General features: G+C 42.2%; 1 protein-coding gene across 2 annotated transcripts in view; it reads left to right on the plus strand.

The window, feature by feature from the left end:
- mtss1 (MTSS I-BAR domain containing 1) overlaps positions 1-12,048 on the plus strand; it is a 51,641-nt gene that overhangs the window by 14,615 nt on the left and 24,978 nt on the right. For both annotated transcript variants that reach the window (XM_070844894.1, XM_070844901.1), the window contains exon 3: positions 2,829-2,902. In XM_070844894.1, the coding sequence (XP_070700995.1) occupies positions 2,829-2,902 (74 nt within the window). The remainder of the gene's footprint in view (positions 1-2,828; positions 2,903-12,048) is intronic.

A 12,048-nucleotide genomic window follows, 5' to 3' on the forward strand; every position in this document is an offset into this window, starting at 1 on the left:
AAAATGCAGCATGTGTTGTGTTCTGAGTATGGCCCTCTCTGTCGCACAAACACACACACAGTGGCCCAGTAGCTGGCTCAGTATAATAACAGTGTAATGGCTGTCTTTCCCAGTAGGCCAGTTTACTTTGATAAGCATCACTGTGCCTGCTGCAGACAGTCACAGTCCATTAGCCCCGTCAGTCAGCCAGCTGCACACACACATAGGCAGAAATAGGACATCCATGCTGTTCAAACTGCTCTAATGTCTAATGCTACTCAAAAGACCTGCTGTGGATAATTTGCACAAATGAACCTTCAATCCAGAGTCCACAGTTTGTTTGTTCATTGAACCACCATAAAAATCAAATGCCCTTTTTAATATAAAACATCCAAACAAAGATGCATAGATGTTTTTAAGGAGATTAATGATTCATTTTTGTGCTGATGAACAGTTTTCACCGGTGGACTTTTTGCAGTTTAATGAAGTCTTAGCAGATTTTGTGCAGGAAACGTTTAATTAGGTTATTATCAAAGAGCTGCTGTGGCTCAGGCTAAAACAGGACTTCACATGATTCACATGAGTCAACTTGCAGACAAAAGGCTTCAGACAGAAAAACATCTGAAATAACATAGTCATTGGAAAAATGGCATTTTCAAATAGAAAAAGGCTAGACTGAAATAAAAACACAGTAATCTCTGTTGAAAAAAAAAAAAAGAAAGCAGGATGATGTTACCTATAATGAGCTTAAAACATGTATAGGATTGTTCCATTCTCCTGTGTTCCCTTATTCATTCTTATAATATTTTTGAATATTTCCATTATTCAATAGCTGTGTGGTTGGATAGATGGATTTTAATTCAATCATTGATATTAGGAATTTTCATCTGTGCTCAAAAATAACAACAGTATCACTGCCTCTTTGGAGTCAGGGACACAATTTCCTCCTCGTACACTGCCTTAAGCTAAAGATGATTTTACTTTTACAGGCATTTAATGAGACTGTTGTTAATTTGGGGCACCTAAAGTTGACTCATTAAACAGCTGAATTATTGTCTTAGCATCTTTTTAGCGTCTCATTTCCCTTGCAAGATGGGACAGAATGAATTTCATCACTCATTAGAAAACATTGTTTAGGAAGGGAATGATCAGAATATTTGCCCGTGCATTCTGGTGTGGGGTTCTGAAAAACTCTCTCAGTACCTGAACTTTAAACTTCAAATTGTGTGCCAGCTGAACAAAGACAAACCAAAGCTCCTGTCAGGCTCCACTGGGGTTTCTAGTGCCTTGTTGAGGAATGTGGGAGTGAGTTTTCCCGCAGCGCCACCAGAGTGTTCAGGCAGCCGGGGATCATGGGACGGCACATCAAACATGTCTGTGCACACATGAAGCAACAGCGGTGCGCTTTAATTTACTGCTTCTGGTACCAGATCTACTTAAACACCAGGTTTTAGTGTCTCATTAGTAGATTGGAGATACATTTTTAGCTCAAATTAAAGGAGATGTTTTGATTGATGTATTAGCTGTTTCAGTCATGTGTTCTTCACTACACACAATGTGATGATATATTTAGTGTGTGTGTTTATTTTATGAAAAAGATTTTCCACTAAGGTCAGACAGACACACACCCACACACACACACACAGAGAGTATTGGCAGCAGTGTCATCTGATCTCCTTAGTTAGGTTTTCAGGGGTAATGACTGTGCGTGCATTTGAAAGTGGGTGTGCACAGCTATAGAAACATAGAGCCGACTGGTAATGGAAGACACACACACATGCACGCACACACAGACAGATAGACACGCACACAGACAATAGATCCATTGATGATGATGATGTGTGTGTGTCAGAAGGTCTCCAGTTGCACTCCTAACACTGGCCTTTGAGGGCGACTGGCTTCTCATGTGGTTACCCCAGCCCTGCTTCCAAAATAAAAGTCCTTTATTTTTCCTTGTTAAACCCAGGTAGAGGTTTGTTTGTGTGGCTTCAACAGCAGATTGTAATCCGCCTGATGCTGCATTTCTCTGATCTGAACCAGAGAAGGAATTAGTTTTGCATTTTTTTGCTTTTGGTTCACACTGGCCAGTTATAAGCATGACTCGCATGGTAAACTGCCATCTACCCTGCGAGAGTACAGTTAGAAGATCTGATTCAGTCAATGTAATTTCAGTTTATCATAAGCGCTGTGAATGTGCCCTTTTTCTCTAGTGCTCACACCAGAATAGGGATGGATATCATTAGAATTAGATCTTGTAATTTTGAGTTTCAAGTTGTTAGAAATGCAACCTAATCTGAAAGGCACCCAAGAGCAGTCAGGAGGTGGTAGTCGCGTTGCCGTGTTTTTTTCGATTGGTTGAACTGTCCTCTGTCTAGGTGCTTGTATATGATGACACTGTTTTGAGTCAATCCGCTGACTTTGAAGACACTCTGAAGTGTGCTCTTGTCGGCTAGCGTTGCTAGTACGGTCTACGGGCTTACAAGGCAGACTATTAATGACACAGGTGTGAGGACAAATATACAAATTGAACATGAAAAAAACATAAATAGTATATTCTATATGCCTCCACATCAAATAAACTGATTTAATGTGAGTTAGGGGGAGGGGTGGGATACTGGTTGCAGCCCTGCTCAGGCCAGCTAGCAAACAGGACCTCAGTAGCACAGCTACTGTGCACTGTGACGCTGTAGTGGAAACACCACAGTTTGGCTTGGCACAGCACGACTAATGTGCTGTCCCCAGCACAAGTGGGGGGCACTCTAGTAAACCTCAGGAACCAGGCTGTGTGGGTATCATATATGTTATGTTGTCTTCAGTCAATATATGTGTAGTGTTTGTCTTTGAACCAGGACAACCATCGTGGTGACCGGAGCCTTCCTGGATGCTTTTCAGAAGGTGGCAGACATGGCAACTGGGACCAGAGGTATATATGCACACACACACACACACACACACACACACACGTATACACAGTGCAATACAGACATATACAGTTGGATTGTGTTCTCACCTGTGATACACACCATGAGAAAAATCCTGAGATCAGCCTTGTTTCTTATGTAAATGTGTGTGTGGATGTGTGTGTGTATTTTTGACATTATGCAAGTCAACTGAGGAAAATGTTTCCCTCATGATCAGTCTATTCCTTCCTTCCTTCCTTCCTTCTTACAGTGAGATCTTTTATTGTCTCTCTTTTTATTATAAATAGTGAGATCATGAGGGAACTAATTAACTAAGTAGCTCTCTGTTGACCAGGGTGTGTGTGTGTGTGTGTGTGATATAATATAATGTAGAATCTGTAAAGCATTGTGCTACTTGAGGATGAAATGGGCCAGGAAAATTACTTTGGCAGTTTCAGTACATCTGCGTTTCGTTCGTGTAATGTAATGTCTCTCTCTCTCTCTCTCTCTCTCTCTCTCTCTCTCTCTCTCTCTCTCTCTCTCTCTCTCTCTCTCTCTCTCTCTCTCCCTCCTCTGTGGGGGTGTGTGTTTCTGAAGTGACACAGTGAGACCTCGTGTGCAGCTGCCTTGTTTTACCCTGGATTAAGTTACACACATTCATACATACACTTCATAGAGGAGGGCGGTCATGGTTCTTCAGTGCTGAAGAGGTACTCCAACATTGTGGGAGATACTTTTGTATTCCTAATTACATGCGTCAATCAGTTTCACCATGTTAGTGAATCAAATATAGAGCTATCAAGCTCCACTGATTTAGTTTTGTACTCCCATAACTTTGTGAGACTCACAAAGTTGCGTTTGAGTTTACACCGAAGATTCACGGTGAGACAAGTTCAGACTTGCAACTACTTGTGGTCTCTAACAGTCTAAAAGCTTCCAAAAATAATGTGTCCATAGCAACAACTCTTTACTTGACTATAGCTCAATAGTTTGTCGCACAGCTCCGTGCTGCTTTCATGGGAATGGGATACCAGAATGTCATCTATAAAATTTCACTAACATGGCATTTAATCAGCTTGGGAAAATGGACACCCATCCTTCATATTCCCTGAAATAGGAATGAATGCTTTCCCCTTGAAAGCATTCATTCCTCACAAGGATACAAGGATACACTTGTGAATGCCATGTTACTGTGGTTACAGATTTACAATAGGGATAGTCTGCTGTCGGACTTCCCATGAAAGCAACTTAGCATGTAGCTCCCAGACACCTGCCACCTGACGAGCTGAATCACAGCAGCAACAACAGCCGCTCTGATTCCAGCTGAGATGGAGGAGTTCACAGCGCTGCAACACACACTAACAGCAAATGTCACTGCGAAATAGATTATTTCCTGCAGAATATAAGTATAATGTATATAAATAGGCATAGAATACACAAGCACAATTGCCACGCTGGAATGGGGACACATGCCCCCATTGTACGAAAGAGGGAAATTTGTAATGTTACAAAAAGAGTAGTGGTGTACCACAAAAGAGGCAGATGATTTGTGTGACTGTGTGTGTATGTGCACACACCTGCTGGTAAAGAGAGACACATGAGGCAAAGAGGCGAGTTGGAGGTGAGCACCAAGGCACTGATACTGTTGTAGTTTATCATTTCAGAGCTGGGCTAACAGCTAACCTCCATATGGATAGCTGCTGTCCTGAGGTCTCTGTGGACGCTGGCTCTGAAATACTTGACTGAAAACTGCTCTGAATTTCACTTTGTGAAATTCTCAATTGTCACTTCCAAGTTGCTCAATTGTAAAAAGTTGATTTTCACCATATATAACGCAAATTCAAAGAGAAAATTCATGCAACTCAAAAACTGGTTGCTTCAATGTGCTAAATCAAATTCAGACACTAAATCAGGCCAGAACTGAAGGGACGGGTGGCACATGAGTTCTCTACCTGAGTTTGAGAACCCTAAAAATGACTCTGGAAGCAAAGTTAGAGCTACAGAGGTCTGGTGAGCTCGCATGTTTAATTTTTAGACTTGTAATATTGAGACCCAACAGCAGAGTAGCACTCCCCAAGACCCGTGAACACACACATGAGTAAAATCAGGCTTCCCCTTTAATGTGCTATCTGGTCCAATCGCCTCCGCTCTTTCTGCGAAGGCCCTCTACCAGATGTTGGAAACTGGCTGCAGGGATTTGCTCCCATTCGGTCACGAGTACTGGTGAGGTTTGACACTGATGGCGATAAGGTCTGACTCGTGGTCTGCATTCCAGTTCATCTCAAAGGTGTTGGCTGGCTATGTGCATGGATGTGTTGTCATGTTGTAACAGGAAAGAAGGAACCGTCACTGTTTGAATTATCATTGTATGTGTAGCACTGAGATGGAGACTGTGGAGGGGTGTGAATATCATGTTTATAGTGGTGTTTTTTTCTTTACCAAAATAATTAATTGAGGTGTAACATTTTTGTTGTTGGCCCACTTTAAATGTTAACAGGACATCTTCTCTCCTGAGGATAAAGCAGTCTCAGCACTGAGACTCACTGATGCAGACTACAGTCTGTATTAATAGATACAAGATGTGGACAGGGACTACCAGTGTATTCAGAGCTGCAGTGATTGTGTGATGGGGCTTTGTTAAGACAATCAGCTGCGGGTATGATTATGTAACACAGAAATCGTTCGTTGGTACTTAGTTGGTGTGTGTGTGTGTGTGTGTGTGTGTGTGTGTGTGTGTGTGTGTGTGTGTGTGTGTGTGTGTGTGTGAGAGTGAGTGATGAATCATTGCCACTCCCCTCCACGGAAGCCTCTGTAGACCTGCTCTGTCATGTCCCTGTGTTCATGTTTGCTAACATAAGCATGCAGCACACATTGAGAAATAAAAATGTTAATCGGGCAACTCCTTTTGGCTAAATTGTATCTGTAGTGGCTGTTGATGCTCAGACAGAAAGAACACAACCTGTAATAACACAGACAGAGTATGTTAAATACAGAAGTAAATGTGAAATAAGCAGCTTCAGGCAGCTTCAGATCACATTGTGCAGCACATGACATCACCTGAAGCATAGAGAGCAAAGCCTGAACATCTCAGTATCTTAAGGTATCACGAATCTCATATCACAAGACAAAATTATAGTTCAACACCAAGAGGGGGAAAATTTCAACAACGTACAGCACTTACACCTTGTGCTTTTCTCTCTGTTAAACTTGCATGGACAGTGTCTCATACCTTTTCTAATATGCACCTCCTGTGTGTGTGTGTGTGTGTGTGTGTGTGTGTGTGTGTGTGTGTGTGTGTGTGTGTGTGTGTGTGTGTGTGTGTGTGTGTGTGTGTGTGTGTGTGTGTGTGTGTGTGTGTGTGTGTAAATGACAGCAGGCCATGATTGTTGAAATCCCTAAATGTGAGGGGTAATGTAAGTTGCTTTGTACAGAAGTGTGTGCCAGATTAATTTAGTTGCATTAAAAAAAGGGACCCCTTTACTCACTTTTCTGCTTTGTGTCTGTAAAACAAACTGTTGACTAATCGACGTAAAATTGATCAACAGCCTTCAGCATGAAATCTGTAGAGGATATTTCTAAGTAATGACATTCAATAAAGAAAACAAAGGTCACAGATAACACAGCTGTTGATGTAAGCACGGGCTGCTGCAGGGTGGAAATAGTGCTGAAACTGTTAATCAGCTATGGCCAGACAGTATTTGTGTATGGACCTACAAGTGTTTCCCTCCATGGATTCAGGAAAAAATTTTACCCAAGTCTGAAGCCCCACACAACAAAATGTTCCAAATTTGACAGAAACTCTTTTTCGGGACCTGTTAGGTAGAAAAATGACGCGACACCCTTCTTACCCTGCGGCGGTCCAGCTTGCATCAAGAGACATGTGTTGAACAAGACTTACACAGGGTAGAAAACTGGTATGATCGTGGTGGTTCAGCCGTGCTTGGTCCTGGCCTGGTTTAGTCCCTGTTACCCATGTCTGGTTTAACCTTATTGGCTCTACAGCAGACACAGGCCAGTTGCCATCTGTTAGCAGTTAGCTCAGTGTAAAGCTAATACACTGCATGTTGAAGCACATTCCTCTGTTCTGTTCTGTGTGTTGTGTGTTTTGACAGCTGTCTCCTCCACTGTGGAAGTATACTGACGACAAAAGGCTTGAAAGAGCACAAAACAAATCCTGAGCGCTACCCAGTCTGCTAGTCAACATTAAACAGGGTCCGTAAAGAGCAGAATCACATTTGAGTGATCAGTCCTGGTCAAACGCACATACTCTGAGTCTGCTCCTTAATTTCCTCCAGCTGTTTTGGCAGCTTCTGCGCACTTGAGATTTCAAGAGATAGCTTGCCAATCGTTTTTGACGAGCAGGCTTTGATTGAGGTGAACGTGAGGATCCCTGTTGTTGGCTCAAATGTAGTGACACGATTCCTTTTGCATGCTCAAATCATGTGTTTACTGACTTAAAGGAAGGCCACTAGTTACCTCTATTCCATCACCTAATACACACACATACTCACGCACCCGTACACACGATGACAAGTCATGTCAGCATGTAAAGACACTTAATTGTTTTCCTCCTTTCAGTCCACCTGCAGAGGAGTGTGTGTGTGTGTGTGTGTGTGTGAGCGAGAGAACTGGTCTGGTGGGTCTGTGTGTGCGTTTTGTAGGTGTTATACCCATGTTCTCATCTTTCTGTAATCTGGGAAGTGGAAAATGCTGCGTGTTCTAAGACTGTTTACCAGGATACACAGACAGACGGCTGGGAACCCAGTCCCTTGCTCAAAGGCATTTCAGTAGTACAACACGCCCATGTGGATGTTTCTACATGGGAACGTGCCAGAACATATCTCAGATGACTTTAACTGTACTTAATCAGTGCATGTGTCTTATGGAAACTGACAGCATCCTCGTGGTGTGTCAACACTGGTAACATCAGTACTTGAACTCAGTGGCAGCCACAAGGCTCCTGACAAAAATTTCAAACAGGTAAACTATAGTAATCAAGGGAAAATTCCTAATCAGCGTCTCCTAATGCCTGACTTGTCTGTTGGACAGTAGAGCCCGTGAGCATCTGAGCTTTGGTTGAAAAAGCAGGTGCAGCAACTGAGTATCACTGAATAAAAACACCTACAAGCAGCTAGATGATAAAGTCATACTCTCACCTTGATCTTAATCTAATAATGCCATCGTCTTTGATGTGAGAGAAGCAAGAAAAACAGAATTTAAGCAGAAATTTTGTGGAATGGTGATTTCTAATCGGTGTTGATAGTCAATGTGGTCAGTTGAAGAAATATAAACTTTAATGCTTGCTATATTGTATGAGAAAGCTGAGTTCTCCTGCTCACAGAGCCATGCTGACAGTGCCTATACACATAATAGGATGCACTGTGCGCAAGCTTCTGACACCCAACACCCAAATATTCCTCGCTCTGCTCTCTCGTGCTTGGCTTTGGCAACAGACGGCTCAAAAAGGACAAACACAAGACTCAACAAAACTGCCCACAGTGAAATTCATTGCAGCTCAACAGGCTGATTAGTAATGGAGGATCTAGTATGGACAGCTTAAGCTTACACAGCTGAAGGCTAGTAATGACCATGTGATAAGCTAGCGATTAGCAGACACTGAATAAGCATTCAAACTGCCCAGCATATGAATGACAGTCCCTGTAAGAGTCACTATTCATCAAGCATTCGGTAGACAGAAATATAAACAGCAGAAACCTTACTGTCGCACACTGTTACAAGCTAACTTTAGTAAACAGACACAAAACAACAGCTCTAGCTGTTGGCATGTCCCTCTCGCTCCGCTGTGGTCGGAGGTACGCACAGCGTTTACAAGAATGATTCAGTTTCTGTTGGCATCAGTTTGAGTAAAGGCACCACGAGCCGCTGGTTGCTCTCTGCAGCTCAGGTTGTGGATGGTCCCTGCCAGCCACACTGTCCCCCTACACTGTTAATGCAGGGGCAGCCTCGGTTTCTCTCTGCTGCATTTCTTTGGCCTTATACTTATGTTCGAAGAAATATGGGCTGAATATCATAGTCAGACAAAACCGTACAAAATGTGTCCTCACCCATAACGTCCCCTGCACTCATATTTTGGGATGCCATTTTGGTTGGCACGGCTAGTTTGAATCACAAGCGAGCAATTTTTTTCCCTCCTTCCCATCTTTCCAGTGTTTTATTGAGAACACATTCGAATAAGCTGTAATAGCTGGTAGTTCAGTTTTAACAAAAACCAAGGTTGCTTTAATTGACTACATTTGACAACGGCACTGATTGAGCATCCACATTGGTGGGCAGTGACAGTTTTGTTTCGGTTATACATTAATGTGCTTTAGCTATCCCATGGCCAGTTTTTCCAAGTGCCAAGTTTTAAGCCTAGATGTCATATTAATGAGCCATTGATTGCCTGACACGACTGACACCTTATCGATGAGCGTCCTTAAATAGGTGTAGAGTGGCGTCAGTCTGTCTCTCTGCCTCCCACTGATGTAAGCTCTTTCTGCTGGCAGTGTGTTGGATTAAACCAGATTGAGTTTACATCAAATTAAATCATGTGACTTCATTCTGTTATATTTCAGTAAACAGAGACGAAGGCTCTGCTCTGTCTGAAAGCTCTGATTGCTCTGATCTGCTTTGCTCCCTCCCTCTGTCCCTGTGTTGCACTTTTGGCTTTTTTCTTCTAGATCTAGTCCTTATTTTTCTTAATTTCAAACTAAATTCACCCACCCTTCAGAATAAAAGTGCAAAAGTTGAACATAATATAGATTTACCGTATTTTTGGATTCTACATTTTAGATTATTGACTGTACATGAACTGACAGAATCTATTTGTAACACACGACGAATGTCTGCACACATGAGTGATAATGTTCAGGAGTGATGGTAAGAACAGCACCACAGCTAAATCTTGTCATAATCAGCTGATTTTGAAAGCAGGTTCCTCTTGTCCCTTCTCTGATGATTCCACATGACTGGTTTCCCCAGCAACCAAGGAACAGTTGACGTCTTTGGCATCATGAGGCTTTCAAAGACACACACACACACACACACATACACACACACACACACACACACACACACACACACACACACACACACACACACACACACACACACACACACACACACAGATCACAAGATGAGCTACAGAGTGCTGACTAGTTCTGATGGAGGTTTGCTAAGGTCTACTCTGCAGAAGTGAGGAGACGGCTCCGTCCTGACTGATAGGTCAGCTGGTCAGTTAATCGATAACTGGATCAATATTAAGAGCCTGTTGCTGTTATAGACTGGAGATGTTGTCATGGTGACTAGTCTAGTTCTGATGTAGGATGGGAGCGAAATCATAGTTTTAAGCATTGTACCTGCACACACACACGACATTTCTTAAAATGGAACTTCAGTCCAGACAGGACGTTTGTGACCTCATAACGTTTAACAGAAGTTTGTTTACCTGATGGTCACATTCAGTTAGGGGAGTAGATTCAGAGGAAAACAAAATCATTGTGGAACAACCTGAGAGCAGAGAAATCAACAGGAATTAATACACACACACACTCACAGACTTTTCTGAAAGGACCACATTATGAGCCGAGAGGAGGAGAGTGAAGCTGGAAAATCTGGGTTTAGTAGGAGGGGAACAGTTCTCTCTCTGTCTCTCTGGCGTTGTGTCTTTGGAAAAAAGAGGGAAATTTCTAAAAGACTGGAGCAACTTTTTTATTTTCCTCCTCGTCTTTTTCCAGCCAGAGGAGTTCATGACTGACTTTAGTCGTGTCGTTCACATTTCATGTCATTAGTGCATTTTAAACAACAGCTGACGTAGTGATCTTTTTATACAAGAATAAATGGAGAAAAACAGAACAAAGCTAATAAGAGAAAGAAGCAATAAATAAGACTGTTTTATCCAGTTTGGTGGTTTTGTGGCTCAGAGGGAGCAAATCTTCATAGCCAGGTTCCAAACTCTGGTGGAAACACCTCTGAGAGGAGCTGTGGCTGTTATGACAGCATGTTTAAAGGCACCCTGTGGAGTTTTTCACAACTTTTAGCACTATGGGGTAGTGTTTTGGTGAGTGGATCCCTGAAGGAAATGTGGTCAAGACCTAGTTTGGGCCTCAAGGATACACACAAAGTCTGATGTTGAGAAATGTTTGGATAATGCTTGGTTTTGGAATGAGATTGTTTGCCCGTCACATGGATGTGTATTCACAGGTGACACAAAAAAAGCTTCCTTGATCAAATGTCACTCATCTCAGGTTATGTACTGATGAAATCAAACATTTTCCAGAGCTGTGAATGAACAGGACATTAAAAGCTGAACAAAACACAACGTGTGAATCAAGGACTCCCACAGTGAGTCTGTCTGATCTTGTCAGGTCACATTTTTCTCTGAAGTCATCTCCAGATGACTCTGAGCTCCATTAGACATGTCCGAACAAACGCAGCAAACGCCTACAGTGTTCAGCACCTGGTTACACAACACACACACACACACACACACTGCAATGTTACATTTTGTAAATCAGATGTTGCTAAATTAATATTTACAACATCCCGGCAGGGCTGGGCAGTGTGCTTGGATACTAATTTTATGACAGTCTGTTCAATAAAAACAAAATATTGATTCAGTCATTGTGAAATTTCAGACTGAGGTATTGATTAAGAACCCTAGACTATAGACTATATTTGAATGAAACATGCAGCAGAGGAGGATCAGTGCAGTTTCAAATGAAAAACCCAAGCACCATCAGATACTTGCCATACCTTGGAATTATAGGATCATTTTTTACAAATTGGAATGTACTACTGTTGTGGGTACAGGAACAAACAGTAAATGTGACTTGAAACCAAAACATAAAGCCAAAAGATCCTGCAAAAGAACTGCAGGGTCAGTGGTGGCTTTCTGTGAGGTCGTCACTGCCGTGACACCTTTCACACTGCAAGTCATGATTGGATCCGTTGTTAATATGAAAATGTTCATTGGAGCTTCTTAAGGGTGGTAAGAAAGTATGTTGTCTTGATGTTTTGAACATCACAGAGCCTTGCGGATTTTACTTTAAAGTGAGACAATGCTTTTAATTAGTTAAAAGCAAAAAATGTGGCGTGCCCCTTAAACCAGACAGAATATCACACACACACACACACACACAAAACATTGCCAGACTTTTGAAACATGTAC

This window comes from Pempheris klunzingeri, chromosome 2, assembly GCF_042242105.1.
Source record: "Pempheris klunzingeri isolate RE-2024b chromosome 2, fPemKlu1.hap1, whole genome shotgun sequence".
NCBI classification, from domain to species: domain Eukaryota; kingdom Metazoa; phylum Chordata; class Actinopteri; order Acropomatiformes; family Pempheridae; genus Pempheris; species Pempheris klunzingeri.